The sequence below is a fragment of the Emydura macquarii genome, unplaced genomic scaffold (assembly GCF_026122565.2).
Source record: "Emydura macquarii macquarii isolate MOO-44397 ecotype Brisbane River unplaced genomic scaffold, CSIRO-AGI_Emac_v2 contig_2768, whole genome shotgun sequence".
Lineage (NCBI taxonomy): Eukaryota > Metazoa > Chordata > Testudines > Chelidae > Emydura > Emydura macquarii.
Genome location: NW_027132905.1, coordinates 49,497,648 through 49,524,499, shown reverse-complemented (window position 1 = coordinate 49,524,499; position 26,852 = coordinate 49,497,648). Strand labels below are relative to the sequence as shown.

At 42.8% G+C, this 26,852-nt stretch overlaps 1 protein-coding gene across 4 annotated transcripts in view; it reads right to left on the bottom strand.

Annotated features, from left to right (window-relative positions):
- Window positions 1–7,676: 7,676 nt before the first annotated feature.
- Window positions 7,677–26,852, bottom strand: part of UBR4 (ubiquitin protein ligase E3 component n-recognin 4) — a 109,207-nt gene continuing 90,031 nt past the window's right edge. For all 4 annotated transcript variants that reach the window (XM_067567539.1, XM_067567541.1, XM_067567540.1 and 1 more), the window contains 14 exons: window positions 26,387–26,494; window positions 25,738–25,857; window positions 24,784–24,974; window positions 24,357–24,530; window positions 23,607–23,706; window positions 22,793–23,011; window positions 22,101–22,214; window positions 18,970–19,112; window positions 18,295–18,420; window positions 16,865–17,059; window positions 15,393–15,617; window positions 11,513–11,603; window positions 10,319–10,481; window positions 7,677–8,904 (listed from right to left, as the gene is read on the bottom strand). In XM_067567539.1, coding sequence (XP_067423640.1) covers window positions 8,840–8,904; window positions 10,319–10,481; window positions 11,513–11,603; window positions 15,393–15,617; window positions 16,865–17,059; window positions 18,295–18,420; window positions 18,970–19,112; window positions 22,101–22,214; window positions 22,793–23,011; window positions 23,607–23,706; window positions 24,357–24,530; window positions 24,784–24,974; window positions 25,738–25,857; window positions 26,387–26,494 — 2,034 coding nt within the window. In that variant the 3' untranslated portion in view covers window positions 7,677–8,839. The remainder of the gene's footprint in view (window positions 8,905–10,318; window positions 10,482–11,512; window positions 11,604–15,392; window positions 15,618–16,864; window positions 17,060–18,294; window positions 18,421–18,969; window positions 19,113–22,100; window positions 22,215–22,792; window positions 23,012–23,606; window positions 23,707–24,356; window positions 24,531–24,783; window positions 24,975–25,737; window positions 25,858–26,386; window positions 26,495–26,852) is intronic.

Here is a 26,852-nt window from a genome sequence, read left to right as displayed (position 1 = left end):
TGAGACTTAGTTATTGGTATGTTTGTTTGTTTGAAGTTCTTTGAGATCGTTCACTGAAAGTATTGTAAAACCAGAAAATGGTAAACAAGAAACATTTTGAATTATTTGGTTCGTCTACATTCTTTGTCAAAGGGATTATGCCCAACAAGCTTGCTAAAAGAACAGAAGAGAAGTAAAGCACAGAATTATCAGACACACAGCTCAACACTGTGTTGGGGAAGAGTCAATGTGGTTTGTGTAAAGGGAAATAGTACCTCATCAATTCACTACAATTCTTTGAATGCCAACAAGCATGTGGAAAGGGAGATCCAGTTGAAACAGTGTACTTGGACTTTCAGAAAGCCTTTGATAAGGTCCCATAAGCAAAGTAAGTAGTCACAGGATAAAAAGGAAGTTCCTCTCATGGATCAGGAACTCGTTAAAAGATAGAAGACAAAGGGTAGGACTAATGGTCAGTTTTCACAATGGAAAGAGGTAAATAGTGGTGTATACCAAGAATCTGTACTGGGACCAGCGCTGTTCAACATATTCATAAATGATCTGGAAAATGCAGTAAACTGTGAGGTGGCAAAATTTACAGATGATACAAAACTATGCAAGATAGTTAAGTTCAAAGTTGACTGTGAAGAGTCACAAAGGGACCTCACAAAACTGGGTGACTGGGCGACAAAATGGCAGATGAAATTCAATGTTGATTAATGCAAAGTAGTGCACGTTGGAAAATATAATCCCAACTATACATACAAAATGATGGTTTCTAAATTAGCTGTTACCATTCAATAAATAAATCTTGGAGTCATTGTGGATAGTTATCTGAAAACATCCATTCAATGTGCAGCAGCAGTCAAAAGAGCTAATAATGTTAGAACCATTAGGAAAGGGATAGATGGTATGACAGAAAAAATATCATAATGTCACCGTATAAATCCAAGGTACACCCATACTTTGAATTCTGTGTGCAGTTCTGGTCGCTCCATCTCAAAAAAGATATATTAGAATTGGAAAAGGTAGAGAGAAGGGCAACAAACGTGATTAGGGGTATGGAACAACTTTCACTGAGGAGAGATTAAAAAGACTGGGACTGTTTATTTTAGAAAAGAAATGACTAAGGGGAAAATATATGCTAGAGATCTATAAAATGATGAATGGTTTTGGAGAAAGTGAATAGGGAAGTGTTATTTACCCCTTCACATAACACAAAAACCAGGGGTCACCCAATTAAATTAATAGGCAGCAGGTTTAAAATTAAAATAAGGAAGTAAATCTTCACACAACACACAGTCAGCCTGTGGAACTCATTGCCAATGGCTATTGTGAAGGACAAAAGTATAACTGAGTTAAAAAAATAATTAGATAAACTCATGGAGGATAGGTCCATCAATGGCTATTAGCCAAAACGATCAGGGACGTAACCCCAAGTTCCAAATATCCCTAAGCCTCTAACCACCAGAAGCCAGAACTGGATGACAGGGGTGGATCGTTCAATAATTGCCCTGTTCTGTTTATTCCCTCTGAATCATCTGGCACTGGGCACTGTTGGAAGACAGGATACTGGGTTAGATGGGCCATTGCTCTGACCCAATAGGGCCATTCTTATATACTTAAGACAGTGAACAGGTTCCATGACTGTGTAGAATTGTCTTTGCATCAGTGCCTGTAGTCTAGTTAATGAGATATGGGGACTAGCTGTATTTGCCCATGAGGAGATGCAATTTATATCTGTATCTCTACAAGAGCTTCTGGTGGTGGTGGCTGTAACTGGGTTTGAGAGTTGAATGATTTTGTTGTTTTATAATAGGGAAAGGAGAAAGACGGAGCATTGTGTTAAGCCTTTTGGACAAGGATTGTCTGTTGGCATATTGGTTTGTACAGTCCGTAGTGCAACAGTGCTCTGCTCCCAACCCAGGCCTTCGGGCGATACTACAGTGTAAAACACAGTAGTAGTAAACAAAAAGTGGTGGATAAGAGATGATTTTAAAGGAATTGTTGAGACAAACAAAGGCAAGAAACCAAATCTCTATTTCCAGAACAGGGTGTTGAAGCATTCTAGGAAATGCAAGAGGAGATCGTAATCTTTAATAGGATCTAACAGGAATAACTGAGGATTTTAATCTGCTGCAGACAAATGGGAATAGTAAATAGATGATGAAAGGGAGGGAATGCTGTAGGGGATCCATTTTTAGATCATTTTACGCTAGCACAGAGATTGCAGAGTTGTCAGACCATTCTGGCTATGAAGGGCCCTGTCCCTGTGAACTACTCGCATAACAGAAGCCATAACTTTTTACTGTAGCAATTTGCATCATTAAATGCTAATAGCCATTATAACCATGAATAGGTTGTAATGGAGGAAGGGAGACACACAGAGAACAGCACAAGTAGAGATATTGTACTCTGATATGATACATAAAGACCAAATAAAGGCAGAAGTGCTCAGATACAGTGGTGACAAGTGTCCATATAAGAATCTAGATAGGGGAAAAAATAGAGGATCACACTGGTGGCAGCATTTGTGGATGATGTCACTTTCTGCAAAGGAAGACAACAGTAACATTCATTTTTTGTGGATTAAGAGCACAAGGCAGAGAAGTGGGTCAGGTAATTCAGTACGGGTAATGGAGTAAAGCTATGGCCAACAAAGAGAACTCAGAGTATGGTAGGGACAGGCAAATCCTGAGCTTGAAGTACTGAAGAGCAAATTGTGTTTTAATTCAGCAGCAGCAGGAGTTCAGCCTGTTTATTTTGGTGGAGACAAAACAACTTCCTAAACTACATCCCGGCTTTCTAAAGGAGCCTAAGGGAGTTTGAATGTCAATAAATTGGGTGCCTGACTCCCTTAGGCTACGTTGAAAATCCCACCCAAAAAACCAGAGGCAGATAGAATATCTGGTTCATGAATGAAGGAAAATCAGCCATTGCAAGGCTACTACATCATTTCAAGCCATATTGTAACTGAGACAAACCACTGCTATATTTCTTCCTGCGTCTCCCTTCCAAAACCTAAATCATTTGGCTGCCTGTTCTCCAGATACCTCCGTTATATAACTATTGGTAGATCTTGTGAACAAGGTGTACTGTTAAACAAGGTGTACGTAATCCAGCTGAGCTGTGGCGAGAGGTTTCTGCCAATATAAACACATTCATGCCAGGTCAGTGCACGGGATGTGTTCACATGGCTCTGAAGGCACTGGCTCATGTTTATCTCCTTGCCTTTTTGCTGGTGGCCCACCAGGCAGTGTCTCAACATCTTTTTTAAAGAAACCCAGTTGTAGCCAGGGAAACTGGAGGAAGTGGTGATGGTTATGGATGAAAGGGATTTTGTTTGTATTGTGGTAATGCCTAGAGCCCCAGCCAAAGGACCCACTGTGCTAGGTACTGTGCACAAACAAAGCTTACACTCTAAATAGACAGACAGAGAAAGGGAGGATTCTCTCTCCCATTTTACAGATGGGGAATTAAGGCACAGATTCAGTGACTTGCCCAAGCACATACAGGTAATCTGTGTGGCAAAGCTGGGATTTGAACCCAGATCTCCTGAATCCCTTTCTGCTGCCTTAACCATCAGCTATCCATTTTGTGTGTCCTATTAAAGATGAATTAAGCTTTGCCTTTATTGCACTGGAAACTCAGAACCTTTGTAAGTATTTAAGTTCCTGGCATATATGTTTATGCTCCGCAGAAGCAGTTCCATTGTTTGTTTGAAAATACTCTAGGCAACTGGACTGAGACACAAAACAGAGAAGAAACTGTGGGATGCACATATCTAAGAGGAAATACTAACATGTGCAAGGGGAGCAGAGAAGATGAGAGGCAGTAAGGTGCATGCTTCCGGTCATCACAGTGTAAGTCTTCTAAAATAGGTGTAGGTATCAGAGAGAGAAACAAAAAGGATTTCAACAAGCGGAGCCCAGAGAAAAGATCTGCATGTCTGACTCCAGGAAGACAAGAGAACACCAGACCACTCTATAGGATGTGTAAGAAAATTACTGTGAAATACAAGGAGCCACAATTCAGTTAAGGAAAGGTCAGGAAGTTAAGAGTGCAATTTCTTTGCAAAACATCAACAGTTAGTATTTCTGGAATAGAGAACATGACAGAAATAGCAAAGCTGTTTATAACAACGGGAAAGACTGCAGAGTGCAAAGACTAACATCAGAGGAGGGAATGTGGGCAATGAGATACCTACTACACTAAAATCCAGCTGGAGTTATTGCTAAGTGCACTATGCACTGTGTTCGTCTACCGTAGCATTACCAGAAAAGTATCCAAGCAATTACTCACAAGAGGGTTGAAAATTTTGTTGGAGTCTTTGGGGAACTGATGGATTTCAGCTTCATCAGTGTAAGTGTTGTCACGATCAGATTATCAAGTCCATTACTTCTAAAGTTTGCTTGTCTGCAAGGGTGGACGGGAGGGAAGAAAAGAACAAGTTTTTAGAGTTCTCAGACTGCTGGGTATGAACAGGGACTCCTCTTAAATTTGCTAACGAAGACAAAGTAATCAAAAGACACATTCTATTAGCAGCTGGCAATCTATCTAGCTGGCTGTCTAATCTTGCTAGGTCTATTCAAATGAGTGACTTTCAGGCTTTGTTTGTTCACGTGTTTTGGTTTTATACAATCCACAGAATCATTTGCTGCAATTTCAAAATCTAGCATTGCACCTTTAGCAAAGGCAACATGTTAATTCAGTCTAAGGGGGCTTTCCCAGTAAAGCAGGTTTGAAAGAAGAGAATACAGATGTTAAAGCAAGCATCTGTAGTAGGGACTGTGTCTTTATTCTCACTCTGAGGCACCATTTACAAATGTTCAATAATGAGCAATTTGCTTGACTTGCCCCATTGCAACCATTTCAGATCTTTGTTTTGGGGAAGCGCTTGTCTCATAGATGCAGAAATGAAGCAGATCTCATAGGCCACACAGTTCATCCCAAGTCAGCCAGTGAAGCATTGTTCACTGTTATACATATATTTCCTCATGTATTATCCAGTCATTTTAGATGTCCCAAGCAATGGGACATCCACCACTTCACAATTCTTCTATAGCCTTAGATTTCACTATCAGGAGTTTTTCCGATACTCAGACTAGATTCTCTTAGTTCCATTATGTTGTTCCTAGTTGTATGCCTTCTTCCTGTCCTAAATAACTCCTCTCTCTCCTTGGTGTCTGGCCCCCTTTAATGTGCGTAGTCATTGTGTCATGACTTAAGAATAAAAGGGCTTGGTGAAGTCAGTTGCATCAACCCCCTAATTGCTCTTTTCTGAACTTCCTTATTTGTCAATATCTTAACATGGTTCCCAAACTGAACACTACATTCCAAGGGTGGTTCCACGGTTATGCCCCTGCCAGTGCCTATGCAAGCCATTGGGGGTCCGAAGCAGGAATATTGCCCCCCCGACACACATACTAATTAATAGGGGTCCCCCTTGAACTATTCAGGGCCCTAAACAATTATTTAGTCTGCTTATGCCTAGCACCAGCTCTGGCCCCTGCCCTATAATTCAGGTGCCTGTGTAGCTAAAATTACATTGGGGTTTATTGCTGCCGAATGCACTGCAAACTCATGTCTCAGGCGACAGTGGAAAGCAAATTAATCTTTTAGCATCACTGTCTTTCAAATGAGTTCTCTCTACATGTGTTAGCTAGAGTTTTTCCTGCCCATTTCTAAATCTTCTAAGATATTTTTACTTCCTCCCTGGTGTTCAGTTCCTCCCAATTTATTATGCACTGTAGATGTGGTCAACACACTGTTCACTCCCTCTAAGATATTTAAGTAAGACAAGACCAATAATCAATCTTAATTGTAGACTTTCCCACAGTTCAACATGTCCCATCACAGACTGGATTCTATGCCTGCTGTCAAACCATAATCCTGCCTTTGGGACATTGTAGTTTATACACACAAGAAAAGTTGCTCTGGTAAAAACAAAATATAACTAAACCGGTGCGAAACCCAACACAGATACTTTTTTGTTGAGTGGCTTATTGTGATTTACTTTAAATTGCTAAGGAATCTATTTGAACTGCATCAATATAATCCAAAAGAAAGGTCTAATTATATCATCTTAAACACACACCTTTAATTAAATCAGTGCAGGTTTGTGTGTGGACAAGACCTATCACATATCAACACTGACAAAGCCAGTCTTTAAACCTAAGCATTTCTGTTATGTGGCAGGACAAAACAAGAGAAAGGTGCTGTGTAAGTGGGTACAGGCTGGTAATACATTGGAAAGATTTTTTTTTTGTTGATAGCTGCACCAAAGCTACCACTTTTTAAGCCGATGCAGATGTAGTGCCCGTCGGGCTAACTCTGCAAGGATGAGAAGGAAACGTGATACTTCTACCACAGAGCCATGTGAAAATACATAATAAGCAGGTAGAGCACCAACTCTGTTTACACTGGCAATTCACCCCCAAGCTTTGTGAAACCACAAGAAGAGAGTACACCTTGTTCAGGGGAAGATCTGCCGAACATTATGCAACTAAGACACAGAAAAATAAAACCTTAGTCCATCTACAGGTAGAAAGCTCAGGAAAATATGCCATATGCTCTATTTATTGCTAAAGGGCAAGAAAACCATGGAAGAACATGTGTCTTTTTTTTTATATAACATTACAGACAGATGTGTAGCAATGGCAAGCAGTGGTTAATTTCCTTCATAACACTGTCAAATGATAAACTATGTTTTGTAGCCTTAGCTAATAGGCTCCTTTTTTCTGATAGGTGGGCAGTCTAACTCTGACTTTATTTTTGTACCTGGTTCGTAGATGCCATGGTGATCGGCACACTAGAATCACAGAAAGCAGAAGATGACAAACAGCAGCACAGATTTGGGTTCTTGAAACAAGCTGACTCTTGCTTTCTACTTCACTCTCAAAAACTCCTTCTCTTCTTAATTATGTTGGCTTGAAAGATCCTTTCCTTTTGGAAACTGGACTTCAGTAGTGTCTGACTCCTGATGGCAATACATGTGGGTGCATCAAAAGCAGTACCGAACCATAGTGGTGTCGGAGTTGTACTCCTACCTGAGTGTTTAAGCATTTTCTATTAGTTTTTTAGGCCCCTGGTATCACATGCTGATTTGAAAGCAAAAAGCAGACTTGAGTCTGCAAAGTCTGTCTTTGCAAGTAAGTTCTCTGCAAAGAAGGGGAGTTTCTTGTTCCTGTGGTCTAGTGCTTAGCTGGCATTAGCCTCCCCAGCCACAGAGAACTATTACATTGCACCAACCTTGTTCAGAGGGAGCTATGCCGAGACAGATTTCCTTAGAACACTTCATTCTCCGCCCTTGCTGTCTGTGCCTTACAGGGCAAAGCAGATGTATAGATAGAGCTTTATTTATCCCACTTAAACTTTCTCATGATACACTTCGCCCCAATCTAATCTATTTTTAGTAAATACTCCCACTGTTCAGTTGGCTATTCTGGACTCCAAACACCCCCAATTAATGTAATCAGACACTTGGAAGTGGATTGCGCACCCAGAGACACCTCCCATGGAGATAAGTGAGAACAGGGTTCCTCCACCCATCCTTGTATCAATACATGTCCAAGGCTAATAATAGCATCAGATGGTCTGCTTAGTTACTCAATCTGTGAACTATGGTTTACCAGTCACCCAATGCTAAGTTATGGGACTGATCTCAATTTGATGAAATTCAAGTTCATACAGAGACAGAAGGATGGGGAAAGCTTTATTGGATTCCAGGTTAACCAGGCTGCAGCTGGTTACACGACAGCAGAGATGATGGCAAAGATAAGTTACCAGCATGCATAACTTGCTGAGAGGAGCCAAGGCTGTGTTCAAACAGACTGATGCCTGGATTCAAGCTAGGGTACACACCACAGAAAGCAAGCCGTATACCATTAAAAGGACTGGCAGCCATCTTGACATGCCTACTTTGTCTATTCCCCACATGATTCTCAAAGGAACCAAAACTTTATCAGATACTAAGGATCGGATTTTAATTGCAAAACTGTCCCATTTCCTTAACTTCATCTCCTTGTATAGGTGAGATCTCCCTGTATGGTAAAATTTCCCAACCCATTAGGGTGCATTCTTGTTTTGAAGACAGCCCTCGAGTGAATGGAATCTAGAAAGATCTTGGTATACACAACATGCGTCAATCATTTATAATATTAAATGCCAGTAGTTTCAATGAGTGGAGAAACACACAAAGTCATTAAAGAGAGATCACTGCAGCTGTGAAAGCTATCCTCTCTTTAGTAGAACTATGAGGGAATCAAGCATAACATGCTGTCTTTGTATTCCATAGGCCTCCAACACCCCAAGAAGAGAAAATCTGTTTTTATAATGTATGCAAAATGAGTCAGTAAACATAGCAACACAGACTGTTTCCTCAACCACTACAACTATTGATTTTGACATGCTCCTCATCACAGGGCTGAAGATAGCAACAGCTCTGACCCTGAGTGAACTGCAGTAACATAGGAGCTCTAAGATACCAGACAAAAGGGAACCCGGTGTTTAGGCTGCCACTGGCTGGTTAAATTACTAGTCAAATCCACCTTGACCTTTTGTGTTTAATTTATTTAATTTCAAAGAGGTGCACACTAAAAAGTGTTAAGATTGACTGGCTGGGATCCTCAGTCTGTACAGTTCCTTCTATCACTTGGAATACACAAGGCTTTATATAGAGAAGCACTGAAATACAAGATAAAACAAGAAGTCTAAATCCCAAATCACTCCAAGAAAAAAAAAAGTGTAGAAAATAAAAAAAAATGCAACACTCCTTGGGGGAGGGAAAGACTGCACAAGGAGGAACACAAAGAGATGGAAGGCAAGCTACTGTAGATCTTTGCAAGTTGCTTCTCTGTGCTCAGGGGATGGAGTTCAAAAGATCCTTGAGGAAGCTGTCAGGGTCGTTGATTTCTGATAAGAGTCCTGAAAAAACAGCATATGTAAGTTAGTCAGGGGATGTACGCCCTTCTGAATCACGACACGTAGAGCTAGATTCCAAAGGCAGGCAAGCTACACCACTGCTGGCTCTGTCACAGAGCAGCCACTCAAAATACTGCTTCAAAGCAAATATATACCAGCTGATATCTGAGAACAGCAGACCCATGTCAATTAAGATGGATAAGACTCGTAAGGCCCGGATAGAGCAGTCAGTACCAACAGCTAATGTAGACAAACAAAGCTGCAATTCGCACCAGTGCAATTTACTGGGGCAAATTGCAGCATACAGCTGTTTACCCTGTCTACACTAAGGGTTTGCATTGGTGCAGATATACCAATGGGGATTTCAGTCACAGCCTCATTTCAGGTTTAGTTAGTTCGTTTCACAACACACCTACAGAAGTGGCATAGGAGGAAATACTGGCATTACACATGCATTTAGAAGCTGCTGTAGAAGAGTGGGGAGCATCTGTAGCACAGATAATGCAGTCAAAAAGATATATGAAGATAGTGACATCTTCTGCTAGGAGGTTGGATGATGAGAATAATGGCTGCTCTAATTGCTAGTAAAGATAGGAGTTGGGGAGGATAAAGTGATTAAGAGTAGCTCCAGAGTGGGTGAGTTTCTCTGGTTTTCTGGGGTGATGGCTCCTACGAAAGCTGGTACCCTATCTGATACTAACAGTTTTTGTACCACTGATGAACTTACAAAAACTAGAGAGGATCCTGCAAAATGTAAACCAAGTTAAACAGCAGCAAGATGCCCCTATTCATACAGAAGGGTAAGACCTAAAATACTATAGGTATCCGAAGCCCCTGCTGATGCATTGTGGAAGACCCCTCTGGTTCAACAATTCCACTCCTATAGCTTATGTTTTACATTTCCTTTGGTCCTTATTACTAGGGATTTTTAAATGAAAACAGGAACATCGTTGCTTAGAAGTTCATCTGTTCCTGTTAATTCCTCCACAATCCTCTTGTGAAATTGGAATCATATATGCTGTAGTTAATTATGGCACATTACAAATTCAGATGTGGAAGTAGCAGCAGCACCTCTTACCCTGTACATATCTTACAGCATTCCTCACTGGTAGATCTCAAAGCCCTTTCTAAAGGTAAGTTTTGTTTATCTCCATTTTACAGACAGGGAAATGGCAGGAGCCGGTGAGTTTTTAGGAAACAAGTTTATTTCACCCACACATCAGTGAATGCAGATTGAATAGAGAAACAGAAGACTATCCACAAAGAATGCTTTTCTAAGTAACCTAGGATGCATCAGGGGCTCTAAGGTCCCATCATCTCCCCACATTTCCATAAGCAAGTGTTTGGAGTGTTGTCAAGCAACTGACAGTCACGAGTTACATAAAAACAGCCTTTAGAAGGTAAAGTTAATACTGACCAGCCACATCCAAAAATTCAGAAAAGGTTTCCACTGGCATGAACTCCTCCTGGAAAGTTTTCAGGGCCTTGTCTGCAGCTTCATGTATTGGCATATCATTGTGTCGTATAAATTCAGCCAGAGAGTAGGACCAGCCTCCCTCTGTGTTACTGGTGGGCACCTTCTACAAGGAGGAAAAAAGGGACAAATCTGTAGAATAATGAACACTTTAAAAAACAGAGAGGCAAAGTGGGTGAGGGAATCTCTTTTATTGGACCAACTTCTGTTGGTAACAAAGACAAGTTTTCAAGCTACACAGAGATCTTTTTCAGGTCTGGAAAAGGTATTCAGAGTGTCACACTTAAATACAAGGTCAAACAGAGCTGTGACATTCTGAGTACCTTTCCCAGACTTAAAGAAGAGCTCTGTGTAGCTTGAAAGCTTGTTTCTTTCACTAACAGAAGTTGGTCCAATAAAAGATTCCCCCACCCACCTTGTCTCTATAATATTCTGGGACTGACAAGGCTACAACACCACTGCATACAACCTTTAGAAAATACATGGTTCAATTAACCTGATGTCCCATGTTAAAAATGTTAGTTCATTCTGAAGTGTTGCATTTGGGTTTAGATTTCCTGCCCCCTGTAAACATGCCCACATAGGAAAGGTGCATAATATTCAGACTTTCTATTCCTCCTGTCTACAGTGTTTTAAAAAGCTCCCAAGAGTTTTCCTTCTCCACCTCACCCTAATTAAATGTTTGCTTTTTTGGGGGAGAGAGCTGTATGTTATCTTTCCCTTCTGAGCAGAGTCAGACTCCTTAAGCAGTGTCCCTGGCCAGGATTTCCTTCCCACCCCTGCAACAAAGGCTACTCCAACCATTTGCTCTAGTGCGGAATTGAAGCTCTTTGAAACAATGCGTGAACAGGAGAGAGAAAAACAGGAAGAGAAACAAGGAGAGAGTGAGGCGGCCTGTACATTATAAGTCCGTCTGAAGTAGTAAGGCCAATAACTGGGGTGATCACAAGCGACAGATATTGTACCACCCCTCCTCCTCTTATGAGCAAGCAGAGTTTGAAATTTTCAAGGATTTCGAGTCTTGCCTACCATTCAAAGGAACAGAGCAGACATATCATATTGATTATAACAGCGTCCATTAAAAAAACAAAAACCCCCCGACACAAACCAACAGCCTTGATTCCAGAGAGATCTTACCTTGAACATGTTATAAATTAGATCTACTAGAGCCCAGAAGAGAAGGCCAGAGCGATATGCTGAATACTCCTTCACTGCTTTATCTGTCAGTCTTGGAAGGAAATGAAATCAAGCTCTGAGTTAATCACTTTACTCTGCTTTGTAACTCATGTGATGAATAGCATGAATGCTGCAACAGCCAAAAACCTTTCAATAATACACATGGGACATGTTTTTGTGAATAAGCACTGCTCTGTGCTTTAGCATGTGGACTAAACATTCGCATTACCATGCTGGTCTAGGCTTAGACCTCTGTGCACTGTGATTCTTAGCACTTGTAAATTGTTTTACAAGGTGTAACTAAACTCTGAGGCAGGGAAGCCAACAACACCCCCTTTTACAGAAGGAGAAAATGGGCACGAAGGAGAAACACTCAGCCAAGGCCACAGAGCAAGTCAGTGGCAGAGCTGGAAAAAAGAACTAATTGGTTTCCAGGCCCCAGTTCAATGCTCAGTACCTTCAACCAGCTCCTCTTACTCAATGGTTCTGATACAATGAATAATTATGGTACTTTGTCTGAACCTTCTCAGCAGGCGGTTATGTCCTTTTACCTTCCTGGATAAAGAGCCACCCTCAACTTTAGTTTTGACTGGAATATCTGCCACCTTTCCAAAACTCATAAACCAGTCTTTTTAAAAGCAGTGTACTAACACTAGAGGGGCCTGAGCATGGTCCGTTTTCAGCCAGCTAAAGTGACACTTAACTTGAAACTTTAATCAATTTTTTTCAATGTATTATTTACAGTGCTACAGTTATTCCTCTGTCTTCTACCAAGTTCTGTAGTTTTATAATCCTGTCACTCTGTGAAAGATTCAGACATGTTAAGAACATGTGGAGCTGACTATACAGAGGGAAAGAAGGAGAGGGACTGTATACAAAGGGCTGTCAAATGAACACAGAAAAAACCTTCTAGTTAGGTAGTCAATCATCTTAGGTATTACTTTTAGAAAATCATTCAGAAAAGTGTGACTTGAGCTGAGTTCTTCAAAGACTCTGAACATTTAGAATAACACTTCGACTGATGGATAGCCATCTGGAAGCCTGTGGAGGTGGGAAATAGAGGGTTCAAACTGAATCCATATTGTGTTTGTTTAGCTGTCTCTGAAAAAAACATATACCCTGCAAGGGTGTACTCAGTAGTAAAGTGTTGCTGAAAAACTTCAGTGAAGTATTTCCATTCCTGTCAGATTAAATCACACTCCCTGGCCCATCAAAGGAGAAGAACCCATCACTGACTGTGGGAATTTCCAGCTCAGGTAAGCCTGACTCTAGTAGTGTCCCAAGAGTCCTTCTAAGTTTGCTTTCAACACTCTAGTGTCTGGAGAAGTGCTATGAGATGGGTAAGAGGGGAGAAAATGCAGGGAGATCCCCTTAGCTAGAGCTTCCAAGAACAAAATTTCAGCTAATCACCAACAGCCTCTGGTAAGGTGGGATGTCTTGCTAACAATCCTAATGGATTTGGAATTTTTATAGGTACATCTGCCTTACTTCGTCACATACTGCTTCCTGTTTGTCACTTTAAAGTTTAGAGACATCTCCCTCCTGTATTGTACAGGTTTACAACAAGTTCATCTGCCACTGCTTGGATCAGAAAGAGAAAAGGGCATCCTCAGATTAAGTACACAGCTAAAATCCACCAAATGTATAGGTCTTGCTTCATACACTGAGATTATTTTATAAGCCATGTGTTTGTCAAAGAGACCTTCCCTCTCCTTATAACATGTGGCTTTGTAGGTGGGAGCCTGCTTGTGTGGCCAGACTTAATTATTTAAAAGGAAAACCAATTAGTAAAGGTGACTAAATTTCCACGGAAGAAGAGCAACTCAGAGTGAGGCTAATTCTGGATTCCCAAATAGTGTTGAGACAGAATTTCTTTTTATGTGAATGGTTTTGATATAATTGGACTCTGTTCCTTTAATTGAAAACTAAAAGGCCCTTGTGGGTTAAGTGTATGTAGCCGCCATCTGGAATGGCTACTCAATACAATAGCTGCTATATTTGCATTAACGTAAGCTGGTTCAGGCTCATCAGCTACGCATGGATTTCCAGCTGCAAGTTAGACATTAGCAGCTTGGAAGCCTCTCTTCTCTCATGAATATTCTACAAAGGTTCGAGTTAGGAACATGAAAAAAATGCAAAAGATTCCCTACCCCCCAATTTCACAAAGAATCCACACTGTGAATCATATGTTTAAGGATGTCTCTTGCTAAAACTCTTGGTTCAGTAATAACTTCACACACTATGCCCACTGGTTGAATCTTTTCCTGGCACTGGAGTAAAAGCTAAAATTTTCAAAAGTGCATCATTGTCCATACTGATTCTTTCAGCTTTACCAGTTACGTTTGAACCTCAACTAGGGGTGTCAATGGGAGTTGCAGGTGCTCATCACCGCTGAGGATCAGATCCTCCATTACCATTGACAATTAAGTTGTGACCTTGTAGCTCCTGGATGATAATGGGTTAGAGTGGTTTCTAATTTTTCTCTGACTGGACAAGGGCTTAATGAGCTTGAGAACACTTCCATGCGGGATATGGTGGGTTTCTGGTTTTGCCCTCACTGTGACAGTGAGACACGATGGGGTGCATTCCATCAGCCCCACATAGCTAAGCCAGTTGGCTTTACCTGTATCTGACAAACACAATCGGAGCAAGACACAAATGATGCTGAGTGGCTGAAGGAAACAACCAGCCAGAGGTGGTGGCATAGGTGATATTTGCTCATACTAGAGTGGATGGTACATGCACCTTTGTTTCTAAGGATTGCAATCCAAGGACCACTGTACTGGATCCTCAGTTGCTTCTAGATGCGCAGAGAACTGCAGCTTTTCTCCCCATCTTCACTTGGAAAGGAGACTACACCATTGCCAGCTACACATGCCAGATTAGATTATTCAGTGGTGCTCTGTATGGTGTTACTCTTAAAAAGTACCTAGGAACTTCAGCTAGTGCAGACTGCAGCAGCTTGCTTATTGTGCTGTGTCCAACACATGGAGAACGTACACTATGCTCCAGAAACTGAACTGGCTTCCAGTGAGGCTTAGGATAGAATTTAAGGTGCTGGTTTTGACTTAAAAATCACTTCAGTGCATTAGAAGCCACACTCCTCTCCACATTCCATCCCAACAGCTACGGTCAGCTAGGACGCACGAGCAAAAAGTCCCTAGATTTGTCTATCTGAGGGGCTGGGAGTAATCAACTGAACACCTCTGAAATTCTCTCAGCCTAAGGGGGGAAGAGAGCTCTTGAATAAGTCTTGCCACATGCCCTGAAAGCTATCCAGTCATGGAGGCTTTGGGGCAGGCAGGGTAAGTGAATGGAGAATTCACACAGGCAAGTGTTACTACCTCAGCACCCACCACCACCCACTAATTAGCCAGCACCATTGCATAAAGCAACAATACTGTCTCACTGATTGTAACTTCCCAGCTCTCACCTACTTGATTCTCCCCTCATTGAGATCATCCTAGGAATAGATAAAGTATCTGGGATTGAGAGCAACATGCAAAGCAGGTTTTAAATCTCCCTGGGAAAAATCTGGGCGTACTAATCTAACCGATTGGTACCAGGACCAATTCTGACCATAGGGAAAGGACAGCAGAAGAAACTCCATGTGCATAAATACATTATAAAGACTGCATGTAATTATATATGTGCCTGCCTCCATCCATGTGGGTTTAAATACAAATATAGAGAGAAAGGGTTAATCTTGACTATTCCAAAAAATAAACATTCCTTTGTTTAGCATCAGACATGTTGCTATGCAGCTCTAACAAGTGGGAGGTAACATGAGTAAGTTCACTGGGCAGCTCCAGGAATGACAAAAGCTGTGATGATTACTGACCTGCTGGCCCCCCCTGGTGACACCACACGTGCATGTGAAATAACCAGCAGCCTCCTGAGGATTTCAACCCGCATAGCTTTCCACTTGTCTGGGGCCAAGATGTGCAGTGCCAGGACTGTGTAGTAATGGGGCCCATCCACCTCAAAGGCACTCTCCACCCATTTCTCCTTGGGATGCTCCACAAAACTCTGAAGGTTCTTTTCCTCTCTGGAAGTTGCTCGGGTTCTGAAATACAAGGGAAGAGTGAACAACTAGCCCAGGCAGTGTGCTCTGTTACACTGTAACTCAGTACTGCATGAGGTACTTTGTGTATAAGAAGGACAACACAACCAACCAACATTGTATTTCCTATCTAGAGTCCAGTTTCCCCCATGTGTCCTTTGCCTTAGATTTCCCAACACACATTTAATGGCAGCAGACTAGCTTTTCCCTCCAACAGTACAAAGCAGTAGAAAGGTTCCCAAGGGAACCCATCTCTCTCTCCATGACCACTAGAAGGCATCATACTTCGTAATGTAATATTACATCAAGCCCATTTGTTTAAGCACACTTCAGACTGTTGGCTGTCTACACGTGTACAGTGAGACAAACGGTCAGCTCAAATGGGGCTTGGAATTTAGATTTAGTAAAAATAAACTTCCACATAAACCAAAATCCACAGAAATGTTTCTATTTTGTTTTTAAATACCAGTGGAGCAGACCTTGTAGACACATAAACATGTCACTGAAGTATCAACAACTCAAACACAGTGCTAGTGCTTGAGAACTTGGAAGCAAAACAGATTAGTTTACTACCCAAGATGAGAGGTAAAAAGAAGGGAAGTGGTGAAAAATTAAGCAGATTTAATTTTTTCACAAGCAGGTGAGGAAATCATTGGTTTTTTCCCCCACCAAAAATATGACATCCTGACAATGTCCCTTTAATCTCTAATAACCTGAACACCCTTCAACTTTGTCCAACACAAGAGATAATTATTGCACACAGAATGGAATTTGCTTTTGTTAAATCAGGCTCCTGATTACATGTTCGCAAGCTGCTGTGTTTTCTATGACAAATAAATGTAATAACCTACATCAAGGATTTAATTCATTTCCTTTTAAAACTTTTATGCAGTTTCCAACCTTTCCCATCACCTCCATAGTAAACCAGATAATGTATGCACTGTAGCACTAATGCATCCTGCTTGTGAGGCTCAGGATCAAGATTTCTCTTGTTCACTGTTTCAGTATCAACTTGGAATGCAACAATTCAGCATATCATACACTAGACCTGCACCACAATTGCTAAGAGATTTATCTCCTTCCCTCTGCTATCTTCCCCTGTTCCCAACAAGCTTGTTAAGCTTCCACACCCACAGCTATACCCAGCAGGAGACTCCACTGGCAGCTGTTCATCCATGTATCATTTGGAGACCTTCTATAGGACAGTCAACATGAGGAAAGACAGGTAAGACACCCAAAGAGATACTGACGTGTTAAGGACATAAAGCACAGTGTGAATTATATATGGAATGAGGTGTATGTTGCTCTCCCTTCCTCCTCCTCCGGTGTCCACACTGAATGACTGCTCCATAGCGAAACGGAGAAATAGTAGCTTAATGTCATGGACGTTGAGCTGATAGGTAGGTTCCCGCTGCCCTGTGCACTCCTGGAGGTATGTGTTGTGTCTGGAGAAAACAGTAATAGATTATGTTGCATATATAGTCACTCCTGTGGGAATGCAGGTCAAAGTTCTCCTCCCACACTGCAAACAAGTCACAGCTCAGAATTTGTGCAAATACAGCATGGAAACGCATTAAGGAAAGAAGCAGGAGATTAAAATGCAAATACCATCACTTTGGATTAACACCACAGAAAAGGGAGCTCTTTCATCTTTCTTGGGCAAATCCAATTCAAAGTAGGTTTCCTGAGCATAAGCATCAGCACTGCTTTCCCACTGCAAGGCCTTGGGACGTGGCTCCTTGGCTGACATGGAGTAGGAGGTACAACTGATTTGAATATCCAACACAACATTACAAATGCAAAGGATAGGACTAGATGGCTTAGAGAACTGGTAATGGGAGAGGGAATTCCTCCACTCAAGGTCAGTGATCAGAATCCAGGAGTGACTGAAAGTCATTATCACTTGACTGCTGTGTGGCAATCTATGCAACTGACTTGTTGATGTCAATCAGGTTTGTCCTAAAAACCACCACAACTGGTACCCCTTCTTAGCAATCTCAGTAGAGAGGACAAGAATTTCATCAGCACAAAGATTAAACTATTTTATCATCTCTTCACTTTCCACTGCTAGCAATTCAGCCCAATTGCAAATATTAAACTTTCTTACAAATACATTGCAGAGTGGAGATTTAAACGAAGTCTCAGAGTGATTAAAAACGGAGACAACACAAAGGTCAATCAATGCTCATTAATTCAGTGAGAGCTGTGTACAGCTTCGCCATAGCCACCACTAACACACTAGTGGTTGCAGATGGGTTCTTTTGGGGAGAGAGGTGCAAAACTCTCCCATGGCAATGAGTTCATTTCTTAGCAGAGACAGATACCAACCGTGCAATGCCAGCAGTTAGAACTTACGAACTGTAAGGGTCAATGAGGTACATGATGATTATTAGTTTTGGGCTCAGCTAGTGGTGGATTTATTCTTCGTGTTTCTACCACCCCAGTCTGAACACGGCAGCATGATCTGTTACAAAGTGTACTTTAATTTGGAGCATCTCTGACAGACAGCAGGTGGTGTAGACTCTGGTGATCAGTAATGGCACCTAGTTGTTTGTAGCATTGGAAACTCCATTTTGAGTTTGCAGTCAGAAATTTGTTAATATGTACATGTCCTACAGCAATTCCCCATCTCATCTACTTTGAATACAAACCATTGTTAAGAGTAATATTCTATACTCACCTTGCTAAACAGGTTGCAAAAGCAGACTCTGGTACATGAGGACCCCACACTGGTAGAAGACCATTGCACTTGGTGTTGGCATTTTGTAGGGCTGCACTCTCCCATTCTTCCCGGCCACGAGCCAGTCTGTATTGACAAAGAGGTTATACACAGATGGGTTACAATTATTTAAGCTTTTGTCTAATACCACCATCTAGATCTTTACACACTGCTCTTCAGTCACATAGCTCAAAGCACTTTACAAAGGAGGCTAGTATCTTTATCCCCATTTTACAGATGGGAAAGTGAAGCACAGAAAGAGAATATGACTCACCCAAGATCACCCAGCAGGCCAATGGCTGAGCTAGAAATAGAACCCAGATCTCAGAGCTCCAATCCAGTGCTGGCCACACTGCCTCCCATTACTCTAAGCAGTAAACGAAAAGGGCGGTACTCCATAGCTGCTTAGTTCCATAAACACCCTTTATAAACAGGTTAATGTTTGTAATTACCGTATTAAGGAGGCCATAATAAAGGTGGAAGACAGCAGCTGTTGGATGGATGGATGGATGATGGAACAATGATCTCTGGATAAGCATGTTCATGCTGAGTTGCATTGTATGTTGGGTTGGAGATTTAAGGGACATTAAATGCATATACAAAGCACCATGACCCAAGAGAGTGATCAGACCTTACCTCACAGCTGCAAGATGACAGTCGTAATGAACGATGTTGAAATGAGAGACCGTGCTGTACCCCTGCTGCTTTCGGGGTTTATTCTCAAACTCTTCAAGTGCAACCCGCTTGGTGAAAGTGTAAATACCCAGAACCTTTGTAGGCTGTAAGAAACCAAAGCTTTATTAGAGATTCAATATTTGCACATGCAAGTGGCTAGTCGTTTGCCACTCACTCAAGAGTTAAATGGCTCCCATCTATAGGAGGGTATTAGGGTCAAAGAAGCTTTCCCCAAGCATCTACTCACCAATCCACACTTCCCACCTGGGGGGAATTCATGGAGACAATTAACCTAGGACCACATTACCAGCTGGAGACAGAAGCATCATAGCAAAACATGCTCCTAGCAGAAGAGATGGATGCAGACTACATCCTGTTGGGCCTATATCTCTCCTGCTAAGAGCAGAAACTGCTAACCGGCACTTTATATTGAAAGTAGAACCAAACCACAGAAAATACTTGCTATTCAAATCTGTTATTTAGACTGGAACCAAGGTAAGTGAATGGCCTATGTGAAACCCTTCAATAGGGTTTAGCTGTGATTTCAAAGATGAGGCCAGCATTCTTTGTACTATTTCTCTTACCAGGCACCAGAGCAGGAGGGATCGTTACTAATGCTAGGCCCTACAGGAGATCCTCAGGAGCCTAACTCTTCATTGGAAACAAGAAATTACTGACCTTGTGCAGTAACGATGGTTCTTTGAGATGTATCCCCCCTAAGGGTGCTCCATTGTAGGTGTGCCTGAGTCCCTGCGCTGTTGATCGGAGAACTGCAGTAGCAGTGTCCATCGGACCCGCACATGCACTCACTCTCCTTGTGCTGCACCACGAGGCTGGCCATCACGCGAGGGCTAAGTGTTCTCAGTTCTTTTTCTACTGCAGAGTCAGTGACAACTCTGAATTAGAGGGGAGGAGGGAAGGTAGTGGAGCACCCATAGGGGGACACATCTCAAAGAACCATTATTAGTGCACAAGGTGAATAACTTCTTTTTCTTCAAGTAGTGTCCCTATAGGTGCTTCACTGTAGGTGACTCCCGAGCAGTACCCCCCTTGGAGAGCTGTTAGTCACAGATGATAATACTGTGGAGCCAAAGACGGATGGCATCAGAGGCAGAGACCTTGGTGATTGCATAACGTTTTGCGGAAGTGTGGACTGATGCCCATGTTGCCGCTCTGCAGATCTCTGCAATGGGAAAATTCTTAAAGAAGGCAACAAATAACGAGATTGATCTTGTGGAATGCGTATAGATTGAGTCTGGAGGGGTCATGTTGTGAATTTGGTAGCACTGTTTGATGCAATTTGAGACCCACTTGGAGAGTCTTTGGGCTGTTATTGCTGAGTGTTATTGCTGTTATGTGGAAAGTGTCTGCCACTCTCTTCGCCAGCTCTTGGAACAAGTGGAAGTCATCCACCATGGAAGGTGGCAATGGCACAACCGCTTCGTCTGGCAAAGAAGAGGATATGGCGTCAGGTGTGACCTCCTCCTCTGTGTCTACCTCGTGCTCCTCCACTTCTTGGGCTTCTGAGGCCCACGATGCTGTGACCGAGGGGTCATGTCTGGGAGGTTCTCAGGTGAGGATCAGCACCCCCACAGCAGGCTGTCGATGCACTGCCCAGAGGTCCCAGTATGGCCACTGTGGTGGCATAGGACCTCATGGAGGTGCTCACAGATGACCGTATCAAGGTGCCATCTGGTGGTACTTTCCTGGATCCTGTCGATATTGGGTCCCAAATGGAGCTTGGGAGGAGTACAGAGAAACCCAGTCTGGCTCACTGTCCAATCCTTCACTTGACATTGGAAGGGCATGGCATGATTGTGGGGAAATATCCTTTTGTCTGCCATGGCTCAGTTCCCTGATTTTGGCACGGAGGAGCAGAGAATCAGGAACATCCAACATAGCCTGGTGACCAGCCTGATGGAATTCTGCCGGTGTCGGTGGAAATGGGGACCTCGACCTCTCCAGTGCTGGATGGACCACTGCCACTGGTGGTATCAACGACAGCTCATGCTCTGGGAGTGTCTTCGGGTATGTCCTTGGTTCTCTGTATCAAAGATATGGTGCCCATGTCCAAAGGGTCTGTAGGCCTATCAACGGTACCGGACACCGACTGTCATGAGGTGTGGGTGCCGGACAACATCTGTGCTGAGTGAGATGGCGGTTGCTTTCACCTATCCCTGGGCTCATTGCGGGGACTTCCAGCTCTTTTTCGACTTGTGAGAGAAGTCCCCAGACTGTTTCTTTGGCCCACTATCCTTGGAAGTCGAAGGTTGAGGGGAAGACTCAAGCCCACCAGAGGGCTGTGGTCAGAGAGCCACCTCAATAAAGATGACTTTCTGGCAGAGCTCTCTGTCCTTGCAGGATCTCAGTCGGAGCTGGTGGCAGAGGGAGCACTTTTGTTGGATGTGGCCCTTGCTGAGGCAGCGAATGCATTGGGAGAACTTGCTTGTGACCAGGATTGTCTTGCTGCAAGTAGAGCTGGGCATACCCTTGTCCAGGGGGGTTGACACAAACAAAATTTCTTTCTTTCTTTCTTTCCTTCCTTCCTTCAAGGCATGGCCAAATAAAAGTTCAAGAAGGCTAAAGGGTTTCTAAACCTGAAAAGGAGAGTTAACCATCGCTAATGGACAGCTAAAGGCCGAGGACGGTTAGCCCATGCACGCTAGCTTGCCTTGTGGCGCAGTATGAGGAAAGACAGCAAATGCACGGGCCCAAAGGACACTGCTGCTGAAGTTGTGTGATCAGCAGTGCAGGGACACAGACATACCTACAGTGGAGCACCCATAAGGATGCTGCTCAAAGAAGAAACATCTCATCCCCATTTCCTTCAGAACGAGACACAGAGGAGCTAGGCTATACAGGGACAACCAGTTCTGTTTGATGCAGATGGTGAAGGGAAGCCAGAGAACTGATTTAACAAGCACCACCATCCTCATTTCCAAAGTACAGCAGAGAATTACTGACCCCAGGAACAAAACCTGAGATCACCTGGCCCTACAGTGTCACAGCACCATCTCTGTCAGGCACCAGGACGTGCACTGGTGATTTTCCCCATGTCACATTAGGGCTTTCTTGCTGCTATTCTGCTATACCTGGAACTTATAGCCTTCCCTGCAGATACAGCAGGTCAGTCCTGGTTCTTCTATCAACTCTTCCATCTGTTTAAGGAGTGCAGTCTTTGTCACCACCTGGCCCTTCTCATTTGTCTGAAAGAGAGAACAAGTCAAACGTATTAGGAGAATAAAATCAGAGAGTAATTTATATTTGCTAAGTCTCACAGCATCTTAGTTACTGGAACAAGAGAACATTAGAGCACAGAATGCTGCTCAAACCGTACAGCTGTCACAGGTGTCTGAGTAGAGTTGGGAAGCTCCCATAATCTTGATGCCGAGTGTCACCAATCAAGAGTAAATCCGAATTATAATATTTTGGGACCCCAGAGATTTCCTTCAGTTTTCTATATTATAAAAGACAACCACCAGTGCATAGAAAGCTGACATATAATGAACATTAGGTGACAAGATTATGGTCAATGGACTATTGCAGACAAAACATCGCCATAGTTGGGGTTCCAAGCGCCTGAGGGTTAAAGGATTTCCCACCCTGGTACAGGTAAATGACTTTCACTCTTCCAAGAGTCATGCAAAGACCATGTGGCTAAAGCTCTGGTCAGTCAACCTTTGTCTTGCACTTTAAAAAAAAAAATTCAGTGGCATTTTTAGCAAGACAGGAATACTACATTCACTATCGACCACCGGAATCCATTACTGTGGATGGGCATTACCGTCATTCCCAGAGTGCCCAAGGCTTTTTGCCTCATTGCCATAGCCATGCGCTTCTTCTCCGCACGTGTCTCCTTTCGGGCTGCATCTATCTTCTTGTTCACCTCTGGATGTTCCCTGAGTGCCTCCAGAAGGTTCTCAGCTAACGTCCCAATACCTTCATCACTGGACACTTGCTCCAGTTTGTGCAGGTTTGTAATGGAGTCTGTACCTATTAGTACCTGTCAGAGATTAAAATACAGCAGCTTCTTCAGGAAAAGATGTGAGCAAGACCTGAACTATTCCATCTGACCCACTGATTGACTGGTTAGTGCTTTGGGCCACTACAAGCGTTTTAAGGGGAGTAGTTCACTGCAAATGGTACAAGTGCCCAAAACTGGTGTTTCAGTCTTCCACAATGCACCTGTATCATGTCCTAAAACTGCACACATTGAGAGTAACCAAGAGCTAAAAGGCGTTTGTCATATAAATGAAGCCCATTAAAAACAACACCCATGGAAAACCCATCACAGCCACAGTCTATGGTTCTATCTTCCACTTCAAAGGAACCGGAAAATGTAACACCAAAGAAGAATCTTGAGCCACACAGAACCAGAGAGTACTTCACCAGAATATCTCCATTTGAATGGACATAGTCAATCCACTAATTCTTTCCAGACTAATGAATTGACCGTGTATGAGAACAACGCTGCCCTCCAAACTCAACCACAGAAACTACTATGAAAAGATAGATCTAGCTATAGCCACCCTAGACGCTCCCAGTAGCAAGCGAGCCACCTGCATCCTGATCCGTTTTCCAAGACAGCATCTCCTTACCTGTGTCGCAGGGTGTTGTGTGGCAAGACCTCGAAGGAGCCTCAGGATGAAAGGAAGTGCTGGACGAGATAAAAACTTCTTCCATATGTCTGCATCCAAACTACACAGAGAAGGCAAAAACATACAGCAGCTAAAAGATAATCGCCAGCACTGAAAAGGTATCTAGCTTCCAGCCAACAGCCAGCTTGCACTATATGGGCTCCTAGGAAAGATGGCCACCTTTCCCTCCTCCCCTCCACACACAGAGATCTTAAACCTAGAAACAGAAGCGTTACCTTGTTCCATCCTGTCTGAGCTCAAATATTTAGTTTAAATTTTAGAAGTTTATTTAAAAAACCTTAAAATGGTAACTGACGTGACGTTCACACTCCCTCCTCCACACTGCACACACTAACAGCTAACTCCTCATTCAGTTGTTAGCTTCAGGTTTAGTTTTAGGCCCATGAGATGACCCTCAGTGTGAGCACTCTGTGTTAGGGTGATGGATACGATACAGCCAGGAAATGAGACAAGTTGGAGCATCTGAGTAATCAAACAGAACTGGAAGAGACTTTCGGTCATCTAATCCACAGCTGCCAGCCACTGCAGGTCAGTCCTCTCAAAGAGCCTGTTCACCAGGGATTCATCAAGCCTAAATCTTTCCAGCAATGGAACTCTATCCCTCTCCTTGGAAGACCATTCAATTGGGAGACGATGAAATGGAGATAAGGATACACAGGGTTACCTCACACACCACAAAGTGACCCTTACTTCTTTGCACTGGGGATATGCTTTTTCATGTAGTCAAGTGCATTCTGTGTAATTCCTTTCTGGAGGATGAGATCTTTCAGCTGATGGCCATTGCTATTATTCTTTATGCCAGCTGCTATTTTACAGAAACAGTCCAGGAAAACTTTATCATCTCCACTGTGTTCCTCATCGTACCTGAATGAGGAGAGGAAACAGCAATGGATTTAGGGCTCTAAGGACTCAGCAGATATAATGGTTCACTCTGCAGATTAACAAACACACACATTATATCAGTGCAGATAAGCTCTCCAGAGTTCCCACCCTCCAAGCAGACTTCTCTTCTCCTGCAAATACCCATTAGACTAATGTGAACATTAAGGAAGACAGCTGTTAATTTATTAAGAATTCTAATTTAATTGGTGCTCTTTGCTGAAGTCACAAAACGTACTTGTCAAAGTTACAGTAGGGCTTGAATCGATCAACCAGGATCTGCATTTTCTCCATTTCCCCAAAGGACAGATAAGGGATAATGCGTAACAGGCCTTGCAAAACACTGGGATTGGAGCGGACAAAGGTGCTGTTAATCTGATCCAGCAGCATTACCAGCTGATCCTTGTCACCAGTAAGGAGAAGGTTACCCTGCAAAGAGGAGAATGATTTATGTTCAGGATTAATTTATAGGCTTCAGGAGACTCCTCCTATTCCAGTGGTTTGTTGATTGTTCCCTATCCAGAGGAAATCAGAGCTTTTGGATCTCAGTAAGACAGTGTAATAAAGAACAGACAGCAACAGTAAAAGTCTCATGGTCATGGGGAAACTGCATTTGTAGCATGTTCTCAGGTGCCTAATGGAGCAGCTGATCTAATCAATAACTGGCTTCCCACAACTTGTTAAAATGTTCTTGGGTCAAAACAATCTAACCCTAGCCCAAAGGAGGTCTGACTCAAGCATTAGTAGTTCCAACAGATCCACTGGGATAGTGGTACTCAGAGGAAGGAGAGAAGCCCCATTTCTCAGTGTTTCTCACATTGCCAGTTATTCAGAAAACCAAGTGTGGTTTCAGAGTCCATAAAAATGCACTCTTAAGGACAGGGCAGAGTCACCTCTTTCCATGTCAGCTGATCCAGCCACTCTGAATCAGTACACCTCTACAATGCAAAAGAGTTTGGTAGGAATCTTGCAACACTTTTGGTTCCATGTCACTTTTCCTCCTCCTGCCCCCAACACAGTCTTCACCAAGGCTGAATCTGCCAAGTACTGTTGTGTTTGACAGCATGGCTTAGTTTCCTGATTCAGCACTTGTCTATACCCCTTGAAGGTCTGTACCCCTGAACAAGACATTTACAAGCCTTAGATTCCAGTCAGTATTTCCCTCTCCGTGACACCCAGCATAAACACTCACCTTGTCCTCACTCAGTGGTTCTGCATTAGACTCATCCAATATGATCTCCATGATACTAAGCACCTGTTCTGCCACAGCTGCTCCTCCACTATCCTTGCTCTCCTGCTCTGCCACCAGGGCCTGCAGAGAAGATGACAGTCACTATAGCACCAACTCTAACAATCTCAGCTGGAAATAGATGACTCAGCTATCACTAAACAGGGAATGGCTAATAGATGACAGAAGGAAAATAGGGCTGATACGTCCTTAGTTTACACCAGAACGGAGAGGTTATTTAAGCTCTCTTTTGGTTGCTATAAGGCAAGTATGACTGAAATTTTGGGTAGTCTAAATAAAGCTGAACAGATAATTTTCAGAAGTCCTGGTAAATTTGTGGAGGAGGATCCTGTTCATTACTGAGGAAGGGCATGAATGTGATCTCAGCTAAGGTGTGGATAAAAAAGTTTTGTTACCTGGAATGTTACTTTCCAGATAAATGCATCTAATCACCCAAAGACAGGGTTAAATTCCCAAGTTTCCATACTAACTCAGAATCTGTGTTCTTGGTGCCATCATCAGGCTACACTGATGGCTTTGGGCATGCTTTACAATCCTGCAGAACTTGGGCCAAGGTTACCAAAGTCCACTGTGGGCCAAAATTCCTCATTACCAAATTCAGAGTTCCCAGCATGACATTCAAAGTGTTCATCTCAGGTTTGACCAGCTGCTGACGGTTCACTTTCACTTTCACACAGTAGCTGAACAGTTTCAGCAGCACCTACAAAGAAACAGAGAATGTGATTTACAAGATACCACTGAAAGTACTGGCCGGATACAGCTGAACCTAAAAGCTCCCAATAATCTTGTTAACTTTCCAAAACCCATTGGAAGGCACAAGATGTGACCTCTCCTGAAACATCAACCCCAAGAAGAAGATTGTGATTTTCCAGTAAGACACTCTAATGCATAAAATAGTCACGCTGACAACCTGGGGCCTGATCCTGCAAACTGCTCAATGCCCTCAACTCTCTCAGACTTCAAAGGCTTTTTCTGAAGAAGTGTTAACGGAGAGAACTAAAAGGGGAGGAGAAAGGTGGAAAAACTTCTACAATTTTACTAGACATGGATTAGTGAAT